Raw genomic sequence first — 27728 nt, forward strand, 5'->3', positions numbered from 1 at the left:
CACCCCGTGCCCCGAGCAGACCCAAGAAATGCAGAAATCACGTGGCCCAGAGCAAGAGTGGAGGACGCCGCTGCGGGCTCGGGGTGCATACAGCGAGGCCGGCCGCCGAGGGTACGGGGCAGGTGCTCGCTCGGTTGTGTGCTCGGCTGATGCATTGACAGGGACAAAACCAGACACAGAGGCAGAGTAGGGGAAAAGAACATAAAGAGTGGCAGTAAAAATAGTCTTTTATTCCACCCCGCCCGCCCGCCCCCCGCCCCCCACGGCCCCCGGACACTCATCCCCTCTCGTTCCCACAGCAACAGTTACAATCAGAAAAAAATAAGTTTCAGGGGGCAGGATTTGGAGGAGGGGGGAGGGGATACGGGTAAAAACAGTCAGATCACGACAGGAATCGTTCAAAGTCGGGATTCCGCTCAGTCGTCCTCATCTCCCTCGTCTTCCGGCTCTCGTTTCCGCTTCTGACCCCTCTCTTCCTCTGCAAGGGTACAGAGAAGGCGCTCCCGTTAGCTCTGCCCTGCCTCCCTGCCTCCACCCACCCGCCGCGCATCCCGGACCCCTGTGGTCACGGCCAAGGCCAGGCTACAGGAGCTTGAGAGCAAAGGACTGTCTCGTACCACCGCCTTCTTCCTCCTCTTCCTCATCCACCTCCCCGTCGTTGTAACCTTCTTCGTCCTCCTAAGGGAAAACATGGACACCAAGGACGTGAGGGGCGGCACAGGTTCCGGATCAGTTCTGGATTGAAGACCCATTTGAGCACCTGCATGAGGCTCTGAGCTCCCCGCTCCCGAATGTGCCAACAACTTCCGGGGGGCTGTGGAGTCTACAGCCCCGGTTAGGGCCGTGGGATCTGCAGTCCCTCGGAGGGAGAGGTGGCTTCCCGTCGAAGCAGACTCTGGGTTGTGCCAAACAGCCCAGCATTTTTTTTTTTTTTTTTTTTTGACAGGCAGAGTGGACAGTGAGAGAGAGAGACAGAGAGAAAGGTCTTCCTTTTTGCCGTTGGTTCACCCTCCAATGGCTGCCGCCAGTGCGCTGCAGCCAGCGCACCGCGCTGATCCGAAGGCAGGAGCCAGGTGCTTCTCCTGGTCTCTCATGGGGTGCAGGGCCCAAGCACGTGGGCCATCCTCCACTGCACTCCCTGGCCACAGCAGAGAGCTGGACTGGAAGAGGGGCAATCAGGACAGAATCTGGCGCCCCGACCGGGACTAGAACCCGGTGTGCCGGCGCCGCTAGGTGGAGGATTAGCCTAGTGAGCCGCGGCGCCGGCCAACCCAGCATTTCTTTCACCTGTCCTCAATCGAGTCACGGCTTCCAGGGGAAATCCAGTGTCTGCAGGTCCAGCCTCCCCATCTCCAGCCCCTGAGGCCGCCACCCTCAACCTGCTCAGGAGTCAGCCAGGGGCGTGGCTCCACTGCTGTACCACACCCCTGGGTGGTGAGCCCTGGTCCTCAGCCTCAGGCAGTCCCTGGCTGCAAAGCCCTCGCCACAGATTTCTTTATGCGAAGGGAAACACACGCTTCTGCACTGTCACCAGCTAGCACCCTCGCCTGTCTGCCTGCTGAGCTCTGTGTGTGCCTGTGTGTGTGTGTGTGCGTGCATGCGTATATGTGTGTGTGCACACGCGCTACCCTTCCCTGGAAGCTGGAAACATGCCGACGGTCAGTGAGACCACAGCAGCAAAACAAGCTTGCATGCTGCCGCGCCTGTGACAGGAAGGGCAAGGCCACTGGCCCGGCGGTCAGCACGGCTTACAGCCCTGTCCTGGGGGGAGGGGAGAGAAGCTGCCTGCACCCAGGGAGACGACAACGCAGTGGGAGAACAAGCTGGACCAGGCCCCCTCCCAGTGGCTTTTCTCTCTGCTCCAGCGGGCTTCTAAGCTCGGGCTGTGCTGGGCTGTGCTGGCCGGGAGACCCTGGCTCAGCGAGCGTGGGCCATGACGCATGTCCGAAATCTCCATGGAGGGCCAGGAAACGGGGGAGGGGGGGGGCGGGGCACAGGGGACACAGAGGCACCTGTTCCTGCCATTATCCCATTAAACCTTTCCAGGTTCAACTTTTGCAATTATCTAGAGCTGATGGAGAGAGTTCTAAGCAAGCTACAGAGAGACCGAGAACACCCAAACAGAATGCACGGGGCCAGCAGCGGGACGGCCTCAGTGATCCGGTCTCTGAGCAGCCTATTCACAGCTCCTCATCAGGCTCCCTTCTTTGTGATGGAGGGACAGGCTCAGAAAGGCCACGTGGCAGCTCCAGGGACACACTGCTTGTTGGCGGTGGGGCAGGGAGCACCCCCTGCGCTCTGCTACCTCCCTGAGCCTGTGGGTACCGGCCACGCCTCCAGGCACGGTCTCACAGGGGAGGGCGCCCCTCTCACTTGGGCTGGGTCCTCTGCTGCTTGCTAGTTTGAGGAGTCTCTGCTTTCCCCAGCACAGGGGGGTCTGGGTGCTCCTTGCATCTTAATTAACACAGGAAGGCGAAAAAGGGGGGCGGGGACTCTGCCAGACCCCCCCCCCCCAGGAGATGAGACCCTGCCTGCAACATCCTCTGCCCCACCCCCAAGCCAACCCCCTCCAAACCAGCCCAGCAAATCTCAGCGTCCTCCCCCTGCCCCAGCGAGGGCGCCGCGCCCTGCCTCCTCACCTCCTCCTCTGCACTCACGTCCTCCTCTTCACCCTCCTCCTCCTCCTCCTCGTCCTCCTCGTCTTCCACTACCTGAGCGTCTTCGTCAAACAACTCCTCTGTGCGAGCGAAACGGGGCACACAAACAGAACTGGCAGTAAGCCGGCTGCCCCTCACCCTGGGCTGGGGGCCTGCAGTGCAGGGGGCCCCGTGACCCCCACCCCCACCCCCCAAGCCCAAAGGCCCAGTGCTCTAACTGTTGAGGAAGCAGAGCCGGGATGATGGCTCCAGCCCATGGCATCTGGAACACGGGCCGTGCTCCCAAGGTTCCCGATGCTGCAGGAGCCTCATGGAGGCTGAGGCCACAGCAGAGTCAGCAGCTCAGACCAACAGCTGCCCGGCCCGTTCCTCGCCCTAACTGCAAGAAATCCGAGGCACGCTGCACCCGGTCAAGGGCACACACGGAGTCACCACGGAGCGGGACCTGATACTGGCTCACAAAGTACCCCGCCCCTCTCAGGGCCCTTCTGCCCCATCCCAAGATGCCCCCCATGGCAAAGAGGGCTCCTGAGACTCTTCAAAACACCCCCATCTAACAGGGGTACCCCAACCTTGTGTCTGAACAATGGGCCAAGCGGCTCAATGCTCGGCACCTGCAGGGGAGCTGCCGGCAGTGGGAGGCTTGTCCTCTTTGCCTTCTTCCCCTTCCAGAAGCTTCTGCCTGCTGGCAGTGCTGCCAGGGAGCCCTGCAGCCCCTCCCATCCCCGCGAGCCCAAGTGCCAGTTCCCATCCTGTGGGCTGCAGCCACCAGGGGGCCCCCAGCCCCTCCAACTCTGGACCTCCTCTCCATGAAGGCATGCCTAAAAGGGACCGGGCTGCACCCTACCCAGGGCCAACCCCTGGGACCCCCACCCTGAGGGGTTGCCAAAGGCCGGGGGTGTACTGCAGAGAGACACAGAGGACCATCTTCCCTGCATGCTTTGCTAAAGGGACAGAAATGGAAGTGATGCAGTGAGCCGGTTTCCAGGGAGTGACTGCAGCTGCGGGTTCTGCAGTGCCTCTCTGAGCCAGACTAGGGACTTGGGCAAGGACAGCTGACAGCCCCACGCCCCCGCAGGTGGGAGCTGGAGCTGGTGCTCCCCACACCCAGCCCCAGTGCTGCAAAGCAAGGAGGACCCTGCAGCTCCGGGCTTCCCTCTCCACCACTCACCGTCCTCATCCTCCTCCTCGTCCTCCTCCTCCTCGTCATCGTCCAGGCCCTCCACGTAGCCCTCGGCATCCGAGTCAGAGGCCTCCTTGTCGTCCCGGTCGTAGCCGTCGAGGTACGTGAGCTGCGGGAGGAGCTCGAACACGTTTTCCCGGTAGTCGTTCAGGTTGGTCACCTCGCAGTTGAAAAGGTCTAAGCTCTTGAGGTTTTCTAACTTTTTCTGCAGGTGGCAAAATGGAGTCGTCGGTGAGCTATTTGAAGGAGGTGGGACGGGGGGGGGGGTGGGGGGCAGGGGGCAAACAGGTGGGGATGCCAGGCCAGGAGGGGCAGCCCGAGGCTCACAGGTGGCAAGGAAACCCAGGTCAGACTCGGCTGGGCCATGGCCTTCACCCAGGCTCCTCAGCCCTGATTTGTGGACCTCAGTTTGTTCATCTGGAAATTGGGGAGTTGGACTTGAGAATGCGTAAAGCCGAAACTACTGGTCACACTTTAATTTTGCAAGCGCAGGTTTTGCCTGAAGAGTGACTAGCTGGACGTGACGCTGGGGCAATCTTGGAGCCCCAGCCAGGAAATCTGCTGCATGCCCTGGGACTACAGAGGCAGAGGGGGAAGAACAGGTACCGGAGCTAATACACGCACTCCTTCTGTGTCTCCTAGCGACCACGGTGTGGGCAGGGAACACGGCACCTTGTGGATGAAGCTTGGTGTCCTTCCACCCTGTACAACTGTGTACAACATGTTCTGAAGATGTGGGAACAGAATACAGAACCGGGGCTTAGCCTGGCTCAGCCCTATGCTCTCCCTGCCGGCAACACGGGCGCCACGTGGGTGGCAGCTGATGCACATGAGGAAGCAAAGCCCCCCATCCCCTCCGGGGTGGGGCCACAGGGCCACAAGCACCAGGGCTGCCTCTTCTCTGACTTCTGCCTCACTCAGCCCATCCCAGGCTGAGTCCCTGTGCTGGCGGTGGCCCCCGCTGGGCAGGGAGCCGCTGTCCCGTGTGCCGGTAGTGGGCCCTCTCACACCTCAGGCTTGAGGCCTAGGTGGTTATCAGCAGGGATGAAGGGCCGTGGGGAGGTCTGGGCTGTGGTCTGTGCGGGGGAGCCCCACACCCGCCACCCAGAACATCTCCCAGCCCCCTTGAGGTCAGCGCAGCACATCACACTGAGCCCCAGGGCGGGGCAGCTACTGGGGAGGGACAGACAGATCTCTAGCGGTGAGCAAAGCAGCGTTTTACAAGGCTTTTATCTACCCATCCCCTGTCCCAGCCCCCAAACACACAACACAGAACTTCAAGGTCTCCTCTTCTTCTAATGAAATGACGAGATCAAAAACTTCCCAGCAGATGACAAAACCTCCTGCTTCTCCTCCGAGATCACCGAGAGAGAGAGCTCAGAAGGACTTCCATGGCAAGCCAGGTTCTAGGCACCCCCACCACTCCCGAGAGACCAGGTTTCCCAAGCAGCCGACTGGCGTGGATAACAGAGCCGGCTCCAGGCCTGGCTGCCACCACCACCACCTCGCAGGCACTGGGCAGCCTGCAGAACACGTCCACCCCGGGTTCTTGGTCAGCACTGCCCCATCTCACGCCGCTCACAGTTGCCAGCCTCAGGCCAGAGACCCGAGATGCACACAGGGGTCCCCCTCCCCAGTGAGCTGAATTCCTGCACGGCTCTTCCTCCTTCCCAATCAGGGCAACAGGCCATGCCCGGGGCCGAGGGAATGAGAGCTCAGGTTTCCAGAGCTGAGCAGAAACTACGAGGGGAAGAAGCACAGGACTGGGAAGCAAGGTCACGCTCACGGTCCGGCCATGCCACCTCGGCACAGCCCTCCGGGCCTTGGTTACTCTGCAGACAAAGCAGCAACCAAAGCTCCGATTCCACCTCGTGGCCCGTCGCCAGAGTCACAGGGATTCAGTGGAAGGAAGAACATTCCAGAGTCACCGGGCCAACGCCTCCCCGCCGCCCCCCCCCCCCCCCCCGATGACTTACCAGGGGCTCTATCGTGCTGAGGTCTTTAATTTTGTTGCCGCTTAAATTTAGATGCGTAAGGTTCGGACACTTTTCTGCCAACACGTCCAGGCCCCCTGAGATTCTGTTATCGCTTAGTTCGAGCTGAACGAGGCAGAGAGAGACAAAGCAGAAGCGGCTTTCACGTGAGGGCTCGCGGGGGGGCCCCCCTTCTGTCCCGCACCCTACAGGCAAAGCGGCGGCCCCCTCCTCCCGCCGCCCGCCTGGCTTGCCACGCGCCACCACTCACCTTCTTGAGTTTGTTTAACTTTGGTAAGTTTGCAACTGACACGAGGCCGACGTTGATTGTACTTAAGAATTCCAGTTCTTCAAACTCATCTGTCAGGCCCTCGATTTTGCCTTCATTCGACCGGCAGTTGTCCAGCACAAGCTCTTTCACCTGGAAGGCAAGCGCCGGTGGGCGTGGGGGAAGGGTACTGGGGGGGTGGGGGGCACCATCACGGCACGAGGACGCCCCCTGCCGCCCCAGCCTCTTCCCCATCACGGCCCTGTTTGCCTTCGCCCACCCTGGCTTTTCTGCCTTTGGTAACATTAAGGCAAGGGGAGCCCTGGGGTGGGCAGAGCGGGAACAGGGTGACCGAAGCCTCACAGGGGACTAACACGCCGGGCCCTGCCGCCTTTGGCGAGGTGGCCGATGGTCTCATTCCAAACCCTGCAGTCAGTCCCCAGCTCCCCACCAGCTCCAGCCACATGGTTAAGGGGAACCCTAGGCTGTGCTGCACTCCCCAACCCCAGCCTGACCACTTCCCACCCCCACCCACCTCCCCCCAGCCAGGAGGCCAGCTGCCTGCTTCCTACCCTCAGCTCCCACCTTCCTCTCACCTCCATGTGTCTGCCGTGTGCTCGTGCCCACTCCTGCCAGCAGGGAGAGGCTGGCCCCACCCCCACCTGGCTTTCGTCACCACAGTCACCTTCCTGGCCAGCCCCATGGGACCCTCCTGCCTGTAGACCAGCGCCATCCAAGAGAACTCCTCGAGGATGGGAAGGTTCTGTGCTGTGCCTGCCGTGTGTGGCCACGGAGCCACGGAGCTTCTAGTTTCACTCATTTTAATTACGTCAGGTGTGCAGAGAGGAAACCCACACGCCTGGCGGGGCCGCATCAAAACGGCGAGGCTGGCAAAACCCCCCAGTCTGCCTTCGGAGGCGCCTCTGCGGCCCCGGCTGTTCCTTCCCCAACTCTATCCCGAGTCTGGGTCCTAATCCTTTATCTCTAAGGAGGTAGAAGAACCAACACTCCCCGGAGGTGGCTAAAGGCAGACCTGGCTGCAGGTGAAATCGCAGGCTTGAGAGAGGAGGGTGACCGCGGGGGAGGAGCACCAGGTCTCCAGCCCGAAGTGACCCTGGGGGTCGGGTCAGCAGGGCGCCTGGGCGCCTACAGCCGGCTCAGTTACACACCCAGTCGGCTGCTTGGGAAACCCGGCCTCTCGGGGGTGGTGGGGGTGTTGGGCCAGGTTAACAGTGACTGCTCCTGGCTGCGCCTGGTGCTCGGCCCTGCCGGGACACGGTACCCCAACCTGACCACCATGCAGCCTGCCTCCAGGTGCGAGGCCTGAGCGCTCAGGACGGTTCACGGCGTACAGGCACGTCCTCCACGGCAAGCGCCAAGCAGCCTTCTCTCCTCCCGGATAATCAGATGGGCCTTGTCCAGGGCTGCCCCTGCCCCTCTGAGTGGGCCCGCCTTGCCCCCTCCCTATGCCACTGGGCTGAAGAGATGAGAACAGTGTCCCCCCAGGCCACAACTGCCCAAGCCCAGGCGGAGGAGCTGGGGCCAGGTCTGCTCTGGAGCCCTGAGGGGCCCTGCAGCTGTCCTGACTCCGTCCTTCCCTGGTGGATGGACGACTACTGCTCTGCCCGGGACAGCAGCTCCCTCCCAAAGCCAACAAGCCCTCAGCCCAGGCCTGGCCACCACGCCCACCTTCCTGTTACATCTGGGAGGGGAAGCCCACTTCCCAGGGGAGCCCAGATGTCTAGGTTGAGCCACCTTCTCAAGGTCACCGGCAAGAGTGCCTGGGAAAAGATGCTGGGAGGCCTTCTCCCCAGGGCAGGAGAGCCCTGCAGAACCAGGAAGCCAGGCTTTAGGGGACGCAGCAAAGAGAGGGGCAGTGCCCACTGGGGGAGGGGACCCACCCTCTGTTTCTGCAGTAAACACAGTCTGCTTTAGTAACTGGCTTCCCTGGGAATTCCCGAATCTCCACTACAGAAAGACAAAGATGCGCAGGCCACCCTGGAACACTGCGCAAATGGTTCTCCTAGAGGTCAAGGGCTTCTCCCCTTACTGCCATCAGCCAAGGAGAGGAGGCTGAGGATGCGCGGGGGAGGGGGGACAGCTCTCCCTGCAGAGGCACAGCGCTGCCTGCCACCCCTGCCTGCAGCCTGCCTGGGACTTCCCGGTCAGTCCCTGGCTCCTGGCACCCACCCAGGCTGGTGGTCACTCCTCTGGAGGGCCTGTGTACAAGCCACCACTGCTAATGTCTTTACTAAAAATGATCATTAGATCATCAGGCCTACTTGAAATGCTCCACACACACACACACACACACACACGGTCTCATTCAATCACTCCATGGAGTAGTCACAGGACACTCTCTCCAACTCAGCCTCACCAGCACCGCTTACCCTAGCATGCCAGGACACGGCTAGAGCAGGGTGCCGGTGTGGTCAGTGTCAGCCACCAGCTGAGGAGGGCCCCGGAGGGCTTCTCTGATGTCCTTGAACAGATAGGGCACCTGCTCTCCTGGACGCTCCCCGCTACAAGACCTCTTGGCCCCCACTGCCCCACTGCCGCCCTCTGACTGCTCCACTAAGCCTGGATGGTGCCACTTCCAGGTCCCCACCCTGGTTACACTTCCTCCGTAACCACAGCACAGGCCCTAACCCAGCCCTGGCTCAGACGGCGCTGGAGGAAAAGCCAGGGGCTGCCTCCACTCCCTGCTAAGGGTCCAGGCAGCGGGGTCTGTGGAATCCCCACTGCTTCCGGGTTTCCTTCTGGGCAGGGGGGTGGCTCAGTTCAGAATGGGATTTGAAAGCAGAGGAAGGGGCCGGGCTGAGAGTCTGAGGCCGCAGAGAGCACCCAGTCTGCCTCTTGCCCGTGTCACAGAGCGGGAGGGGCGCGGCGGCAGGTGCAGGTGGGCTGCCTGCCAAGTGTCAGAAACCAGGACAAAGCCACAATGGCGGCGTCACAGTGGACCTCACACTGCCTCCGACCCAGCCCTGGGCTCCCCGCTTCCACTGTAACCCTTCCACGTGAAGAACCATCTCTTTTACTTCCAGGGGGTGTTCTGCTTAAAAAAGAAAACAACACAGGAAAAACTAAAGCCAAGTCCTGGGTGTGAGCGAAGTGCAAAGTTAAAATTAAACCGAAAATTTGTACTTTGGGATTCGGCTCGCTCCCAGTTCCACCGGCCATTTAAAAATACCCGAATGTGGTTACCCTCAAGTGCAACGAATGGAATTCCTCCGCCTGCATCAGGAGCTTGCGAATCCCTGAGACAAACCCACACCGGCCCAGTGCTACATCCCTCAGGTTTCAACACCCAGGAGCTATCGGCGGGGAGCCCCAGAAGGTTCCCCAGAAGTCAAAATGCTCTGGCATGTCCTGAAAAAACATGTCCCTGGGGCCAAGGGTCTGTCCTCAGTCCTCCCCAGCGAGAGCTGAAGCGCCCATGAGCAGCACACATGCACCACACTGGAGCTCGCCTCTCCACTCCCCTACTGCATCCCTGCCGCAGCCACCTCAGACTGCTTTTGCCTCCAAAGGAGGTCTCTGTGACCCTGGGGACGGACGTGGTTAGCCTGGGCTACGGGGACAGGTCTCAACCTGGAAGCCAAAGATCCAACTGGCTGCCCGACCTCGGCTCTATCCCCAGGCAAGTGCTTCTGCCTCTGCCGCCAAGGGCACCGCGAGTATCTGCGAAACCCACGCGGTGCCAATGCCAGTCTGGAAAAGGGTCCTGGCCCCTCCCACTGCCCCACAACCATTCAGGCTCCGAAACACCACTTGCGAGGCCTCCCCTTCCCCCCAGGTTGCCCCACCCTCCTCCAATCTCAGGGCTCCCCCCACCCCCGCCACCTCTTTTCCCCACAAATCTGGCTCAAGTCCCCCTCCCGCAAGCCCAGCCCGCGCATCCTGGGGCAGCGGGCAGCTGCTGCGTGAATCGTTTAATCGTGTATTAAGCATCTGATCCTCCTGGAGGTCAGCGGCTGTCCTTCCCCGTAATCAGCCTAGTGGGAGCACACGCCGTAGCAACTGCCCGGCCACCGTCCCGGCCCCCGTGCCAGGTGGGGACCCAAGGCGGCAGGGACTCCGACCACCATGAAACTGGAGCATAACCAGCAGAGCCAATGCTGAGGGCGCCTTACCTTTAACAAGCTACAATCCCCACCACACCACCAGCACCAGCAGCACGATGCTGTGCCCTGGGAGACACCGGGGCCCTGGGAGGCAGGCCAGCTGGGCGCACTCCTCCTGACCTGGTCTGCAGCCCTGTCCACACACTCACTGCTGGCTGAGGGCATGCGGAGACCATGGCGAGCCGGGGGAGGGGACAGGCAGGCGGTATACAACCGCAGTCCAGTGTGCCAGGCAGCGGGATGGAGGCCAGGACACAGTATGCGCTTCCAATGCCTCTGCGAGACGGGACAGGCACACTCAAGGCAGACAAGAGGGATGCAGCGGGGCCAGGAGCAGCCACACCACTCAGGGTCCAGGTCAGCAGTGGTGGTGGGGGCGCCCTTCTCCAGAATGGTGAGGAATTGCAAGGTGGTGACTGCAGCGTGTGAAACCAGGCATGCACCGCGCGGCGCACGCACCTCGATGGAACAAACAGGCCCGGAGAGAAGGGAAGGAAGCTTGTAGGAAAAGGCATGCTTTGTTTTCCCGGCGGTGGGGAGAGGTGGACAGAAGGTAGGCTCCGGAGTCAGGCAGAGCTGGCTCGCATCCGGACTTCCTATCTCTGGGCCATCCCACCTCGTCCAGCTTTCACTTCCTCTAACGACCGCAAGCGCACAGCACCCAACGGGGGACAAAACACCACAGGGCACCCAGAGCACCCTCAGCTCGGAAAAAGCCACTCGCCTTCCCCGTCACCCACAGCCCCCTGGCTGCTGTGCAAGGCCCAAGAATGGGGACAAGTCAGCCCGAGGCTCCCAGGCCTCTGCCGCCGTGACACCTGTTGGAGAATCCAGCCGCTCCGCCCGGAACACGCCCCGCTTGCTTTTTACTCCTGCGCCTCATTTGGCTTTCTCACATGAACCTTGAGCCTTGATTTTCTTTTCCTTCACTGAGCAGGAATCCAATAAATATGTGCAGCTTTGTTTTCCACCCTGTCAGCCCCTGCCCGATTTAGTGTTCGCGTCCCAGTCTTTGCACAGAAGAGGAGACTCAAATCCAATTGACCTGGTGCTTTTTGGTGCGCGTGGTCTCTAAATAGGTCAGCTTGTAAATGGGCCATCCCCTGTTGCAAATTCCATTTCTAGCTCGAAGGCCAAACTGTTAGAGACACGGTTTTTGACAGGGGTGAGAGACAGATGCTTGTGATTTTGTTGCTTATAAAATCTACGGTTCTGCTCCGCAGCCGCTGTCGGCAGAACCCCGGCCAGGCTCCTGGGAGAAAAGTTAAGACATTCGTAAAGCTCTGACGGTCCCGGGGAGCAGCAGGCCAGTGGTGTTCTGACCACAGCAACCCCACTGCAAGAGGCAGCTCCACCCCCGGCTCAGTGCGCACCTGTGCGCGCGCTCGGGCAGACGCGCCTGAGACACAGCTTCATGATGGCTTTGTCACACGTGATCCCTGGCTTGCAAAATGCTCGTCTAGTTTGGCCTCTTTCCCGGGGGGAAGCAAGATCCAGAGAGCTGGGGAGCCTGAGCTGGGTGACTTTTTGGTGACACCACATGTCGCCACCCAGGATCTGTACCCGCACCCCAGTGGGAGACCGAGGAATGAACAGATCCCGTCTCTGTGAACAGCCTCAATGGCAGCTAAGGCACCTGCCGATGAAGGGGTGGGGCCCAGCCTCTCCGGTATTTTGTGTGTGTTTCCCACCCCAGAGCTCTGAGGGCAAGCGCAGGGCACGCAGCCAAGGGAAGCTGGAGGCACCATCCTTTTTATCTTAAGGCCCCCAGGCGCAGGGTGGAATGAGCTGTCCCAGGCCTGCATTAACATAAACCCTGTGGCTTGCTCCTAGCCGCCTGGAACTGGCTTCCCCTCTCCTCCAGGGGGTGTGGGGAGGACTTAGCCAAAGCAGAGGAGCTGGTTCCACCAGAGATCCCTCCAGCCAGGGGCTGACTGTGGGCAGTGCCCAGCAGCTGGTTACTGGCGAGCCCCGTGACTCCGGCCCCTCCCCGAGGTCGTGCCTTTGCTTTCTCCACCTTAAGCCTCATTCCAGCTGGTCTAGATTCTGCTACTCCACTTTCAGGACCTGTCAGGCCCACCTCCTGTAGGAGGCCTTCCCTGACTGCCCAGGCCCTACCTGTCCTACCTGATTCAGGGGTTGTTAGATGGTCTGCAGAGGAGGAGGGGTCTTGCTGGGGGTGGGGGAGATGAGGGTGTTGGAATTGGCAGGCGACAGAATCAAGAGAAAAATCAAGTGGTTGCTCCCTTCCTGCCTGGAATAGTGGAAGAGGCAGCATTCGGTGGGTGCACTTGTGAGAGCAGGCGGTGTCTGAATGGTGACCAGGGGGAGAGGTGGGCCCAGGCACGGAGCAGGGGCCACCTGCCCGGCAGGCCCCCGCCGTTCTGTGGGCTTCTGTGCTCCTCTCATCCGTATACTGGAGAGCAGGGCCTGAGGACACAGAGGAGACCCCTCCAGTCCCGACGCTTCCACCCCACATCCAAACTCCATCTGTTTCCCAAAGGAGGTGGGCGACCTCAAGGGTCAGGGAGCCAGCACTCAGTGTGGAGGGATGCAGGGAGGAAATCTGGGACACGGGCGGGTCTCCTGGGTGATGAGCAAGGCGGGAAAGTCAACCAAAGGAGCACAAGGGGCTCAGGGAGGCAGGGGCCGGGGGGCAACGGGTTCCAAACGTGGGAGCCTGGCGGCCGTCCCACCCAATAGCTGTTATCTACGGGGTGGCTTTCGTGGTCCGACTCAGGCATCCTGTTCCCAGCTCAACGATTCCGTGGAACCCAGTAAACCCCACGGCCACCGCTGCTGAACTCCCCACAGAGCCACGGCACCGTGCCCACACCACGGGAAAACCGCGAGGGATCCAGGAGCAAGGCTGAGAGGGAAGGGGGTGCATCCTGAGCTCAGCCCCCCGAAACGCCGCTTTGACCACACCTCACCCTGTCCCTCATTCTCCTGACCAAGGCCCTCAACAGCCACGTGGATCAAGCACAAATCCAGCGGAGGAAGTCCCCCCACACTCCCCACCCCTGCAGAATTCCCCAGTGGAATCCCTGAGCCAACACCCAGGCAGCGTGTTCCCTACCTCACCCCTCCACCAGCTTCCCTGGTGACGCCTGGGACTCCACCTCTGCTTCCCCTCCCAGGGTCCCCCTGAGAGCTGTGGAATGGTGGATCTTTCCTGGCCGCAGCCTGAGGAATCCGTGTTCCCTGGGGTGCCCGGAGCCAGAGTGGGCCCCCAGGCTAGAGGAAGGAGAGGGTGTGTGGCTGAAGTGACTCTGCAAGGGCCCAGCTCCCAGAGTGAATTTTGGCTCCTGATATTGCCCTGGGGGAGTTCAGCCTGGCCAGGTCGGGACCACCTCCTTGGGGCTGGCTGTGGACTTGGCCTGCCACCACCCACCCCCACCCCCAGCCAGGGGAAGAATTGCCTGCACCTCTGCTCCCAGCCCCCAGGACCACCTACCCACAAAGACATCACACCAATCATCCTGGGAGAAGGGGGGGGGGGTGCTCGGAATCCCAGGTGTTTGTAAACAATGCTCCAAAGAACCAAAGCCATTGGTGAAACTGCGTAAGAGGCCCACCCAGTGACTCGGCCCAATGCAAGCAGGAAAATGCAGGCCCCCCACACCCCACGCCACATCCGTCCCAAGGGGGCTGCAGTGCACAAGCCACACGGGTGGCTAGAGGGTCCCAGGACGGCCTGGCCCCCTGTCTGCCACCCCCACTCAATCACAGTGGCCTGGGAAGTGACCGAAGCAGAGCAAGCCCAGCCCGGCCCTGAAGCCCTGGCGTCTGGCTGCTAAGGGCAAATGGCTGATACGGGCAGAAACAAACACCGCTTTTCTCTCCGAGACCCAAACTGGCCAAGGGTTACACCTAAGAGGCGGCTTAACCTCGCAACTTTCTCCCCTAGGTGAGTGATAAGGGCACAGCTTCCAAAAGTTTGTGGTAAACGTATTGGCCAATGGAAGTGCAAGGATTGGGGGAACCGGGGGCTGGCGCTGTGGCACAGCTGGTAAAGCTACCGCCTGAGATGCCAGCATCCCATCTGAGCACTGGTTCGAGTCCTGGCTGCTCTATTTCCCATCCAGCTCCCTGCTAATGTGCACCACGTTGCTTCCCTATTCTACTGATCGGAAAGGGGATAAGTGAAAGTGATGGGAGGGAGAACGAGGGAGCAGTGGGGGGTGTGGGCCATGGAGGAGGGGAGCTGAGAAACTGACGGGTGCTTAAAGAGAAACAAAGGGGTCAGTCCCAGGCCTGGGAGCTCTGGCTTGGCGTCCACAGTCCCAGCCTCCTCCTCTGGGTTTTGGTGACAGAGTCCCTGTATGAGGGGACTCTGAAAGCTTCACGGAAAAATGGAATGAACACACTAAGTGTATTTTGATGCAAGCGAAATACATAGTTTTTTTTTCTTTTTTTCTTTCCTTTTTTTTTTTTTTTGTTTGTTTTTTGACAGGCAGAGTGGACAGTGAGAGAGAGAGACAGAGAGAAAGGTCTTCCTTTGCCGTTGGTTCACCCTCCAATGGCTGCTGCGGCCAGCGCACCGCGCTAATCCGAAGGCAGGAGCCAGGTACTTTTCCCGGTCTCCCATGGGGTGCAGGGCCCAAGCACATGGGCCATCCTCCACTGCACTCCCTGGCCACAGCAGAGAGCTGGCCTGGAAGAGGGGCAACCGGGACAGAATCCGCACCCTGACCAGGACTAGAACCCGGTGTGCCGGCACCGCAAGGCGGAGGATTAGCCTAGTGAGCCGCGGCGCCGGCCCATAGTTTTTTCATACTGTGTATCTTCCCTGGGCTTTGTGAAGACTCCTCATGTATGGATTTCAAAATACTTTGTACTGAAGTAAGTTTATCTGTTGATTCCATTTTCTATGAACTTTAAAAACTGCTCTCGTATTTACAGCTCCTTTTTTTTTTTTTAAATGAAACATAGTGTACAGCTGTTTTAATCTTAAAGATTTATTTGATTTACTTGAAAGTCAGAGGGGCTGGTGCTGTGGTGTAGTGGGTAAAGCTTCCGACTGCAGTGCCAGGATCCTGTATAAGCACTGGTTCCAGTCCCGGCTGCTCCACTTCCCATCCAGCTCGCTGCTGTGGCCTGGGAAAGCCGTGGAGGATGGCCCAAGTCCTTGGGCCCCCGCACCCATGTGGGAGACCCGGAAGAAGCTCCTGGTTCTTGGCTTCGGATCCGTGCAGTTTCAGCTGTGGCAGCTAATTGGGGAGTGAATCATCGGACGGAAGACCTCTCTCTCTCTGCCTCTCTCTGTGTGTAGCTCTGACTTTCAAATAAATAAATTAAAAAAAGAAAGAAAGAAAGTCAAGAGTTACAACAGGGAGGGAGAGATTAGAGAGATCTTCCATCCATCCGCTGGTTTACTCCCCAAATGGCCACAACGGCCAGGGCTGGGCCAGGCCAAAGCCAGGAGCCAGGAGCTTTCTTTGGGTCTCCCACGTGGATGCAGGGGCCCCAGGCACTTGGGCCATCTTTCCCAGGTGCATTAGCAGGGAGCTGGATCGGAAGTGGAGCAACCAGGACTCGAACCGGTGCCCACGTGGGACACCAGCACTGCAGATGGCTGCTTAACCCACTGTGCCACAGTGCCAGCCCCGGCTGCTTTCTTCTTAAAATACTAAAACACAGAAACAAACCAAAGAACAGGGACAAGCATGTGACCCGGTGGTTAAGCCGCTGCTTGGGACACCCGCATCCCACATCAGAGCAAGGCCCTCCTCCACTTCCCATCTAGCTTCCTGTGCAAGTGCACCTTGGGAAGCAGCAGGTGTCCTGCCACCCATGTGGGAAACCCGGATTGAGTTCCATGCTCCTGGGTTTGGCCTGGGCCAGATCTCGCTGTTGCAGGCATTTGGGGAGTGAATCAACAGATAGAAGACCTCTCTCTGCCTTTTAAATAAACAAAGCTCACACCAGCTGTGTTGACAGAAGCAAGTGGGATGAACTCATGTTCTGCACTGCTCTGCGGGCTTCAAGAACTGTGATCTGTGTGCAGGAATGACCAAGAGGCAGCTTATACAACAGAGGTCTTTATCTTTATTTGAGAGGGAGAGAGACACACTGGCAGACAGTTCCCATCTGCTGGTTCATTCCTGAAGCACCAGCACGTGCCAGGGCTGGGGCTGGGGCCAGGAGCCAGGGAGGCAATCCAGGCCTCCCACGAGGGGAGCAGGAACCCAGCAGCACTGCCGCCTGCCAGCATCTGTGCTAGCTGGGACACTGGAGTCAGGAGCCAGAGCCAGGAATCAAACCTAAGTGCTCTGATGGGACCCGTGCGTCTTAACCACTGGGCTAAACACTCTCTCCAAAAGACAGCTTCATTACTTTTTTTAAAGGGATTTACTTGTTTACTTACTTAAAAGACAAGAGTGACAGCGTGGGAGAGACAGGGAGAGGCAAGAGAGATCTTCCAATCGCTGCGGTTCATTCCCAAATGGCTGCAACAGCCAGGGCTGGTCCAGGCCCAAACCAGGAGCTTGGGACTCCTTCCAGGTCCCCCATGTGGGTGGTAGGGACCCAAGTTCTTGGACCCTCTCTCACTGCCTTCCCAGGAGCAGGAGCCCAGAGCTGGATGGGAAGCAAAGGAGCCAGGACTTGAACAGCACTCCGACACGGATGCTTGTGTTGCATGCAGCAGCTTAACAAGTGCTGGTCCCTCTAGAAGAGGGTCTTCAGACTGTGCCAGCTGCCCCACCAAGAGAAAGGGCTGCTCTGAAAACCCGTGTGCTCCTCTCCTGCAGGCCCACCACTCTGGGGCTGCGCAGTGACTGTCGGCAGAGGGCCCTGCGCACAGAGCGCCGAATGCATATTAACTGAATTAATGATGTTGCACAATGAAGCCCTGCAGAGGGGTGAGCCTTGGCACACTGCGGCTCTCCAGACGCGGAGAGTCTGTTCCTTCTTCTTAAAGAAGCGTGGCTTGCGTAGGGGGTGGGCCCAACTGTCTCACTTAACAATCTTTACAGAGTATCTATTCTATGCTGGGCATGGCACTGGAGACAGTAAGAACTAGACACCTGCCCTGACGCTAGACCAATAAACACATACATCTATACCTCTGCCTACAATGCATATTAATGACACAAAGGAAAAATAAGAGAGAAAAGCAACGCTACCAAGCAACCTCACATCTGAAAGGGTGCCCAGGGCAGGCCTAGCCACGGTGCACGGTCACCAGGGAACTCTAAGACAAGCAAACATCTGGGAAGAGCCTGGAGGCAGAAGGAATGGCCACGGCAAAGACTCTGAGCCCTGGCGGGGAACAGCCAGGACGCTGGGGCTGCAACAGGATCTGCTGTAGGGAAACAAAGGCACTGGTGGCACGCGACTGGGGCCAGGTGGAGGCTGCTGCAAGCTCCATGCATCCTCACGCACGAGGCCAGGGAAGACGGAACTGTCTGGACCACCGTAAGGGAGCCGAGACGGAAGACCCAGCTAGGAGCCTAAGGTTTCCTGGGACCTGCAGCAGGCTGGGCTGTCCACTTGTGACACCACCAAGTGCCAGCTGCTCTGCTTCCAATCCAGCTCCCTGCTGATATGCCTGGAAAGGCAGCAGAAGATGGCCACTGCCACCCACGTGGGAGACCAAGCTTTGGCTTGGCCCAGACTTGCTGCTATGGCCACCTGGGGGGTGAACCAGCGAATGAAGGATCTTTATCTCTGCCTTTCAAATAAATAAATTGGCCACAGCAGAGAGCTGGATCAGAAGTGGAGCAGCCGGGACTCAAACCAGCACCCATATGGGATGCTGGCACTGCAGTGGCAGCTTTACCCACTACGCCACAGCGCTGGCCCCAATAAATCTTAAAAAAAACTTCCTGTGCCCTGGCTCAAGGAGAAAACACACAGGGAGCTTCAATCAGAACAGTGCTCACCCCAGATCTCCAGACAGAACAGGGCCCGCACCACACCCCTGGGAAACAGCCTTGGGGGGAATGTTTTGAGTGTGGGCCCTTGAGACAGTGGGAGAAAATCTGGGTGGGCTCCTGGCTCTCCCAGGAGCTGTGTGGCTGTAGGCAGTTCTTTGCTGGGACCCCATTTCTTCATCTGTAAATGGGAAGAAACCCACCAGTCCCACGGGTCCCCACAAGAGAGGGCTGCCAGAGCAGGAGCCCAGCGGGGTGTCCCAGAGGCCACTGCGATGGCCATCACCAGCACCCTGGAGAGCAGAGACCAGAGGTGACGCAACGTGGGTCCCCCACACCGCCTAGCGCTGAGCTTCAATCAACGCTTGCCAAACCAAAAAGCATTAACAATAACCTGGGAAAGGGTGTTATTGTTTCTGCTCCTATTACAGAACTGGCTCTCTTCGCTGTCACTCTCTGCTTTGGAGGAAAAACCAACCGAAGTCAGCTCGGGGCAAGCTCGCCTGGAATGGGGTCGGGAACAGGGGGGCCAGGGCAGGGCACCCGCAGAAGGGACCATCCCAGGACGCACAACTGTCCACTCCAGGTACTCCAGCAAAGCCTCGGTCGAGCCTCACTGCCTCGCTACACAGCGCAGACGAGAGCAACTGTTCAAAGCCCCTCCTGCCAACACGTTCCTTCTCACGGTTTCAAACCAAAGAGAGTAAGAGGATTCGCCGCTAACTCTCCTCCCACCTTATCTTCATCTGCCCACGTAACCAGCCCACCTACTAAGCATCTCTCCAGAGTCTACACAGCAGGAGAGCAAATACACAATCTTATTTTTCTCCTTCTGGTCCCCAACTGGCGCCTACCACTGATCCACCTCGCCTCGCCCTCCCGGAGCCTCGCCTGCCAGTGCCCGAGGACCACCCTCGGGTCTGATCTGCAGCCACGTGGTGCTGCACTGTGTCGCTGTGTCATCATTTTCCCCAACCGGTCCCTTATTGATGCATACTTGGGTTGCTTCCAATCTTTAGCTATAACAAATAATTTCACAATCAAGACAAGCTTTTCCATGTCGTGCTGCATTTACCCAGCTTAGAGACAGGAGCTGGAATCAGAGCCTACTTCCGACCTGAGGCATGTCAGCTTCGGAGTCCTGCAGTCTGACGGGCCCATCGCCGCCCACCCAGGGGGATGGGTCACTGAATTTCCATGCATTCAGCAAATGCTGGTTAGAACTGGCTAAGCGCCAGGCACAGCAGCAGGTGTTGTCCTTGCCTCCTGCCCCCGGAGTGGCTGGAGAGGCCCCCTGAGAACACTGGACAGGCAGAAGGGGCCATGACAGCACGGCCAGCCCTGTGGGCTGGAATCCCTGTCTGGAAATGGGTGACCAGACCTACAGCTCGGGATCAAAAAGGTACTACTACTTGCCAAGTCCCTAAGCAGGCAAAGTGGCACGCTCTCAGCAGGTGCTCAGTGCTGGGGGCGGGGTGGGGTGGGGGTCTCAGTGAGGTGTTCCGGGGAATACACTGCACAGCCTTGCCCAGCCCACAATGAACACTACTCTTCCCTCCAGAAGGCTGGAATACACGGCGACTCACTGTCTGGGGCAGCACCTCAGTCCCTAACGATGCCTTATGCAAAACAATCTGTCCCTCTCCCACCTCCCACTTTGCACACGCTGCTCAGGACCCCTAAAGCATGGAGTGTTTTCTCCAAGCGCCTTGGTAGGGCCCCCGTGTGTGTGCAAAGCCCTGTGACAGCCCTGAATGTGTCAAGCAATCAGTTGCATTTGAAAGCAGGAGAAAACTCATTGAACCTTATTGGTTTATTTTTATGTGTTGTGCTCTACAATACAAAAAAAAAAAAAAACCACCAGAAGTTTTGGCATAATATGCTTCATGTTCCCAGGAAGACAGACGTAGCAGTCATCCTGATTGAGCGGACAAGAACACCCAAGATTCCCATGCTGTCACCACGGTCAGTGGCTGGGAGGTGGGCGGAGGTCACCGCTGAGATGCCAGGTTACTTGCACAGGTCTGAAGGCAGCGAGCTGGCTTTGTACCCAAGTTCAGCTCCTCAGGACGTCATGGCTGTGGGCCAGAGTTACTCAGTCTTTCGAAGCCCAAGTCCCCTCACCTGTTAAGAATGGGAAAGATCCCATTCATCTTGTAGCATTTCTGAACAGATTCAGAATAAACACAAGGGCGCCCAACAGTTAATAACAAACAAGGGGCCGGCGCTGTGGCATAGCAGGTAAAGCCACCGCCTGTAGTGTCAGCATCCCCTATGGGTGCCGGTGTGAGACCCAGATGTTCCACTTCCCATCCAGCTCCCTGCTGATTCACCTGGGAAAGGAGTGGAAGACGGCCCAAGTCCTTGGACCCCTGCACTCACGTGGGAGACTGGGGGAAGCTCCTGGCTCCTGGTTTTGGCCTGGCCCAGCCCTGGCTGTTGTGGCTGCTTGGGGAGTGAACCAGCAGGTGGAAGATCTCTCTTTCTGCCTCTCCTCCCTCTCTGTTAATTCTTTCAAATAAATAAATCAATCTTAAAAAAAAAAATACTACCTCTCCTTACTACTTAGCGGAAGCATGAAAATCTAGTGCCTTGCTGAAGTACAAAGAACAGGGGGCGTCAGCTCATCCAGCCCCGTGACACCGGAAGCCAGGTTCTGGACGCTGAGGAGGACTCTGACTGCCCACCCTCGCAGGTGGCCAGCACTGGCCCGCGGCAGCTCACCCTGGTCCTGGGCAGGAGTGGGTCCGCGCTGGGTGTGTGAACTCTGGCTTAACTCCTGCTATGTAAGCCCGGCGCCCTAGGTGTCCTGCCTCGCCATCTTTGGTCACCAGCATGGGTAGAGTCCCCCACAGCCTCTCCACCACACAAACCATGGTGAGGCCCTGAACAGCTGACAACAGAATCCACAAGTCCCCACGAAACACCGCTCCTACAGACGACAGAGAAAGCCTGTGGTTACACCTGCTACAGATGCACCAAAAATGTCTAAAGCCTTCCCGACACCCCGGCCCTGTATGTGGAAAGAAATCTACCACTGTCAAGAAACACAGCTTCGAGTCCACATCTCGAGGCGTGATTCTGGGAGGAAGAGGCAGAGGGCAGCGCCTAGGGGTGAGGGAGCACAGCATGGGGCCCCGGTTAGCCTCGGTCGCCTCTGCCTCTCAATTCCTCTGCCCCACTGATCGCCTCGTGAGTTTGCACCTAACCTTGCGAGGCCCCAGTCTGCTCCAGACTGGGGAAGACGGCTCCAGCTCACAGAGCTCAGAAGGCCACACACTTGAGCATTTGCTCAAATGTCACCTCCTGAGCCGGCGCCGTGGCTCAATAGGCTAATCCTCCACCTTGCGGCGCCGGCACACCGGGTTCTAGTCCCGGTCGGGGCGCCGGATTCTGTCCCGGTTGCCCCTCTTCCAGGCCAGCTCTCTGCTATGGCCAGGGAGTGCAGTGGAGGATGGCCCAGGTGCTTGGGCCCTGCACCCCATGGGAGACCAGGAAAAGCACCTGGATCCTGGCTCCTGCCATCGGATCAGCGCGGTGCGCCGGCTGCAGCGGCGGCCATTGGAGGGTGAACCAACGGCAAAGGAAGACCTTTCTCTCTCTGTCTCTCTCTCACTGTCCACTCTGCCTGTCAAAAAAAAAAAAAAAAAAAAAATTTAAAAAAAAAAAAAAAAAAAACAAATGTCACCTCCTCTGAGCGGCCTTCCTGGATCGTCTACCTATGTACTTATTTATTTAAAGATCTATTTATTTGAAAGGTAGAGCTAGAGAGAGCGAGAGCGAAAGTGTGTGTATGTGTGTGTCTTCCATCCACTGGTTCACTCCCAAGATGGCTGCAACAGCTGGGGCTGGGGCCAAGCTGAAGCCAGGAACCAAGAACTCCATCTCTCTCTCCCACGTGGGTAAGGGAGGGCCAGGTACTCAGGCCATCCTCTACTGTTTCCCCAGGCACGTTCGCGGGGAGCTAGAGCAGATGTGGAGCAGCTGGGACTTGGCATGCAAGTGGCAGCTTTATCCACTGCGCCACAACCCCGGCCCCTATCCATTGCCCTTCACACAGCTTTCGCTGTGTCTGTGGCACTTACCACACCAGCAGCTGTGCCTGTTTGACGGCTTACGGCCTCCCCAGGGGAATGGAAGCCCCAGGGGGACAGCACAGGTGATGTGCTGCTTGTTTGGTTCACTGCTGTATCCAGTGCCTGGAACAGAACCCAGTACCCAGCAGGCACTTAATCGGAGTGTGGAATGAATGAATGAGCTTCTAAGACTGGGAGTTGGCCAGAGGAATTCCAATGCTGTACCTCCTCGGACTGCTAGCTAACTCATCGACCCCACTGTGTGCTAGTTTCTATTTGCAGAAACCATGCCCACGACCCTGGCTAGCGTCAGACAGGCCGGCCAAGTGCTGCGGGGGAACGTCTGTGGCCTTATAGGGCTCTTGGGGCTAACAAGGCTCCTGCCTCAGATAAGCCCGGTATTGGGCACCTCTCAGATCAACACACACACCTTGCTGGAGTCTCTGGCTACTGGTCAAACTCAGAAGCACACTCTCACTTCCACATCCGGCCCTGCCCTGTGGTCACTCCTGGCAATGCCCGTGCTGGCCACTGGAACTGAGGGAAGACTCTAGAGTGCCTTCAGAGGCCAACCCCCTGCCCTGAACCAAGCACCCGCCCCAGGTTTCAGGAAGGTAGCCAGCAGTGCATTCCCGATCTGCCACCCCTATCCCAGCAGAGCCCTGGAGGGCCCTCCCCTCAGGGAAGGCTCCCAGACTCCAGCCCACACCTGCATACCAGCACTCCTGAGCAAGACACACGCAGGCCTGTCGGCCACAGAGCTGCCAACCAGACGGGGCCAAGAGGAGCAGAACTACTCATTACGGCTGCAGGGTGCCGCAGCCTTCTGTGGGCCGACCAGAGAACATAGCTCGCTCTTCCTAGGCCACATGCAGGGGCCACTCAAATCTCCAGGGGGCATGCAGCGGGTGGGAGAGGGTGGCACATGCAGGGTGAAGAAATGCCTGGGTGGCTGTGAGAGCCAGTACCTGGCCCTCCAGATGGGGCAGGCAGCCAGGCGGGAGGCCGGAGAGGTGCACCTGCTGTCCCTGCAGAGCCTTGCTCTGCCCCCAGCTGCTGAGGCGTCACACAAAGCTGCACACACAGCAGGTGGCACAAAGAGACAGTGAGCAGCCTACCAGAGAGAGGGGCCACAGATGCACCCCCAGGCAAGATGCTAACAGAACTAGCTGCTGTGTGACTTGGGAGGCCTGGGGGCTTCTCCCTTGATCTTCCCTCGGTGGACACAATTTGTTCCCAATTGCCCAGAAAGTCAAGGAGGCCTTCCTGGGGAAGGGGACGTCTCAGGGGCTGTTCGCATGCATGAAGGACAGAGGACTAAGAGACACCAGCCCACAGTTCTGCAGCCAGGGGGAGGAGCTGGGGCAGGATGTGCTACTGCCACAGACCAGGTAAGCCGGGCAAAGAGCCCCCTCCTGAAGGAAGCCCCCAGCCCGGGGATGCCTATGGCTTAGCTGATGTCCCTCCAGCCCCTTCAACAAACACTGGGGGCTCTGGCAGTCACCCAGGGCCTCCTACCTGCTTCAGCAGCTCCAAGCAAGAACCTTTCATAGGTGTGGCTACCTCAGACACTGCCCCCTTGGCCTGAGTGCCGGCACCTGGCACCCTCCGCTTCTTCCAAGGCCCCAGTGACCTCCCAATCCCCTGGAGACAGAGGAATGGGCCAACCCCAGTCCCAAACAGCAAGGTCCAGCCTACACTCCCAGCAGCAGCCGCAGGAGACACAGGTAAATGAAAAGTCGCGACTGCGCTGAGCAGAATGTGGGTGTGCATAAGTTCTGTGTGGCTGGGGGTGGGGGGAGGGGTGACGGGGGTGGGGGGAGGGGTGGCAGCGGTCTGGGGACAGTCAAGGAGTGGATCCCTGTACCCCAGATGCCTGTACCCCAGCAGGTTCAATCTTGTCCCTTTGTTCGTGCCTCCTGGTCCCATTTTCCTCTTCTTTTTACATCCTCTGGGTTTACTCCTCCTGACCTGCTGGGAAAGTCCTGCAGCCCACCCCAACAGGCTGGCTCTTGATTGAGTCCTCCTCAGAGCTTGCTAAAAATACGTGGTGCACCAGGCACCGTGGGGGACCCCGATTCAGTCGGTGGAGTAGAGCCTGGGAATTTCTTTGGTGGCTCCCCAGGGTGGTCCCGGTATACGGCTGAGGCTGAAATCGATTCTCACGAGCCTCACTCTTGGCTCCTGTCTAGGAGCCGTGTTCAAAGTCCCCAGTGCCGCGACAGCAACCTGGCAGGATTTGTCCCCAGTTGCACAGTGGATTCCGTACATTAACTGTGCTACGCAAACACTCCAGCAGCACTGGCATAAACTCCCTGCTTCACTCTGCAGGCTGGCGCCACAAAGCCATGGCTGACATTCAGGCCAGGTCAGCAAAGTGGGCTCCCGCCCTGCCCTTCACAGCCACACCACCAGGGCCTGCGGTGAGAGCGGGTGACAGAACACGGGGCTGGGTCCCTCACTGATTCATGATACAGAAGAAATCTCACAGTCCTTACAGGCCCTTGCCTCCCACCTCTTCCCCCCCAACTTCTCCATCTACAGGAGGCAGCAGAATCCAGAATTCGAGGCTGGAGCACTCTCTGGCAGCTGGGCCCCGGCAACTGTATCAAAGTCTCACCAACAAGCAGAGCCAGGCCTCTCTCCTCCATGCTTCCCTCTGCCCCTGGGTCCCTGCTGTCCCACCTGCAGCAGATCCTGCCTCTGACTTCTTCCTGGCCTCAGATAAGGAGGAAAAAGCCATCCACCTACCCACCACTGGTCCCGAGCCTGTGGTGACAGAATCCTCTCCCCTCAGCCACTTCTGGGCCTCTCGGCACATGTGCAGGGAGGACCCAGGGGCTTAGTGCTGTGGAACCACAGGGATCACCTGAGGGGACGCTGGCGGACCCAAGCCCTTGGCGTCACCAAGTGGACAGGCAGCAACAATGGACCGTCGACGCACGGTGACCCCAGGAAGGCCACCTTATCAAAGAGGGGCTGGGATGTCCCCCTGTCCTGCTCACCCTTCGCCGGGGCTGAGAAGAGCTTAACAAGGAAAGTGTTTGCCAGGGTTTGGGCATTCACTTTACAAAGTGAATTTTATAACTGAACTAAAAATAAGCAGTGCATTACAGCAGTGGTCTCCTAAGTGGACCACCCTAGGCAATCTACTAGGGCAAAAGAATAAAATGTTAGGACTCAAATTTAACTAATCATTTCTCATTTGCATTTCTGGTATCACGTTTTACTATATATCTATATTTATTTACATGTAACATATGCAAATAATCACAACTAAAAGGTACACATACAAGAACACCTCAAGAAGTGAGCAGAAAAATGAAATTAAAAAATCTATTTTTGTGCAGTTTTGTGTAGTTTTTTCATAATGCACATTTTCATGAACTTTTTCCAGACCCTTTATTTGCATAGATTAATTTTTTTCAGCATCCAAATAAACTTACCATTTAGTTCTACATTCCATCAACTTCATCAAATACCCATGTACTGGGGGCTTAGAAAAAGATTTTGGGGGGGGGGGCTGTTAATGGATGCAAAAAAAATAAATCAGGAAGACTTGAAGCCTACTGAGCTATGGATGCAGGCACCACTCACCACTGAGCTATGTATGCAGGCAGCTCAGTAAACAGAAAACCTCTCATCAACCCCCCAAGAAAGCTGGTGCCTCGTTTCGGTGGCTTCATGCTTGGTTTACCAGGCAGGGGGTGACGCAAGAGACAGGTGCCATGATGCCTTCACTCTCTCAGTACTTCCAGAAGGCTCCCATGTGCCAAGTGCAGTGAGCCCTGAGATACACTTGATGATGAGCAAGACCAGGTCTCTTAAACCACACAGTGTACTGGCTACATGGAGGGAACAGAGATGTTCATTAGACACCTTCGGGAGTGTGTAATTACAAGCTGAAGCGCTGGGAAGGAAAGTTCTCAAAGAGTTTTACAACGGAAGAATAAGCCCTAGACCTGAGGGGGAAGATGAAGGAGATGGCAGTAAGATCGGGGGGGAGATGAGAGAGAAGATGAGAGGGAAGCCACGCAGGGCCTTGCTGATCTAACTTCATCCTAAGAACAGCGGTGAATTTTACCTATGGGCTGACACGATCGCACCTGTGTTTCTGTAAAGGTGACCCTGGCTGAAGTTCAAAGCAAGGCTTCCAGGAGACCACGCTGGGATGCAGAAAGATCTGCTGGCAAGCAACAGGGGCAGGGTTGCAGACTCAGGACTTGTGCTGGGTGGAAAGGGGACCGGCATGGGGGTGGAGCAAGGCAGATGTCATGGGCTCCCTTTGAACTCCAGTGCAGCTGGAGCAGAGACCTCAGGCGGGTCCCAGGCAGCACATGGCACCTGAGGTTGTGTGTAAGGGAGACCTCTTAGGGGTGGAATGCAGAGCCACAGGGCCCAGGACCCAGGCTTGACTGAGTATAGCATTTCACAGCTGCCCAGGGGGAAGACAACCGGACACAAGAAACCAAGGGCTGGTGAGGGCTGTGGAGGGAGAGCTGGGGGCTGGGAACACAGCTCGTGAAGGTCAGGGATGCTGAACGTGGAGGCAACAGAAGGCCGAGGACTGAGAGGGGTGAAGCGGGGGAGAAGGGGGTGTGGCAGCTCCAGGGTGGGTATGGGACCCACCAAAGGCATCTGTGTGCTTGTCTGGGAGGGCAGCGGCAGCCCAGCACGAGGAGCATCGAGGTGCCCTGGAGAAGTGGGCAGGTGCACAGGACCACTGAGCCAGGGAGTGGGCCTGGGCTGTAGTAATTCCTTAGGAGATGGGAAGTTCCAATCTGCCCTGGGAGGGGTGTCCCCAGCTTGGGGGGGTGGTCGGTGAGCACTTTAAGGAGCGGAGGCCTAAAGCAGTAGTAGCTAAGGGCAGCAGCAAAAGGAGTGGCCTGGGAGAAGGCAAATTGTGACATCGCCCCTGTTGAAACCACTGCCCCCGATCAGTGCTGGGGCCATCTGTGCTGCTTGGATCCTAGGGCCGTGCCCAGATCTGGAGACCACTCAGTGACTAGTGAATTGCTTGTGTGCAAAAATAACTGTGGCCAGTTTGATTCTCCAGCTTCTGACCTCTTTTCCCACTGAAACAATGTGTCTCTTGATAATGGAAGTGATGACAGCTACAGAGTCCTAGCAGAACAGACTGTAATGTTTAGTGAGTGCTTACTGTGTACATGGAAGGTAGGACTACATCTTCATCTCGCAGAGGCAAATTGGCAAGGCCCTGGGAGGGAAAGGACCTGTCCAAGTGCCCCAGTTGCAAGTGGGGGAGACAGGATGCATACTCAGGCCATCTGGGCCCAGGGAGCCAAGCGCATTCTCCTCTCTGCAAACTGCTTTTTAAAAAAAGATTTGTTGGGGCTGGTGCTATGGCATCTCTACCTGCGGCACCAGCAACCCATATGGGCACCAGGTTGTGTTCCTACTGCTCCTCTTCCAATTCAGCTCCCTGCTTATAGCCTGGGGGAAAGCAGTGGAAGATGGCCCAGTGCTTGGGCCCCTGCACCCACATGGGAGACCTGGAAGAAGCTCCTGGATCCTGATGGGCCCAGCTCCAGCTGTTGCAACCATTT

General features: G+C 58.1%; 1 protein-coding gene and 1 long non-coding RNA gene across 2 annotated transcripts in view; both read right to left on the reverse strand.

Moving 5' to 3' along the window:
- Positions 1–293: 293 nt before the first annotated feature.
- Positions 294–27728, reverse strand: part of ANP32A (acidic nuclear phosphoprotein 32 family member A) — a 34842-nt gene continuing 7407 nt past the window's right edge. Inside the window, exons 2-7 of the mRNA XM_008252604.4 lie at positions 6085–6234; positions 5817–5939; positions 3829–4045; positions 2640–2737; positions 618–678; positions 294–478 (exon numbers count right to left, since the gene is read on the reverse strand). Coding sequence (XP_008250826.2) covers positions 417–478; positions 618–678; positions 2640–2737; positions 3829–4045; positions 5817–5939; positions 6085–6234 — 711 coding nt within the window. The 3' untranslated portion in view covers positions 294–416. The remainder of the gene's footprint in view (positions 479–617; positions 679–2639; positions 2738–3828; positions 4046–5816; positions 5940–6084; positions 6235–27728) is intronic.
- LOC127489784 (uncharacterized) lies at positions 4447–5552 on the reverse strand. The gene is made up of 2 exons (XR_007917657.2): positions 5423–5552; positions 4447–4566 (listed from the first exon to the last, which is right to left on the reverse strand). It is a non-coding gene; the product is annotated as an uncharacterized lncRNA (long non-coding RNA).

The sequence above is a fragment of the Oryctolagus cuniculus genome, chromosome 12 (assembly GCF_964237555.1).
Source record: "Oryctolagus cuniculus chromosome 12, mOryCun1.1, whole genome shotgun sequence".
NCBI lineage: Eukaryota > Metazoa > Chordata > Mammalia > Lagomorpha > Leporidae > Oryctolagus > Oryctolagus cuniculus.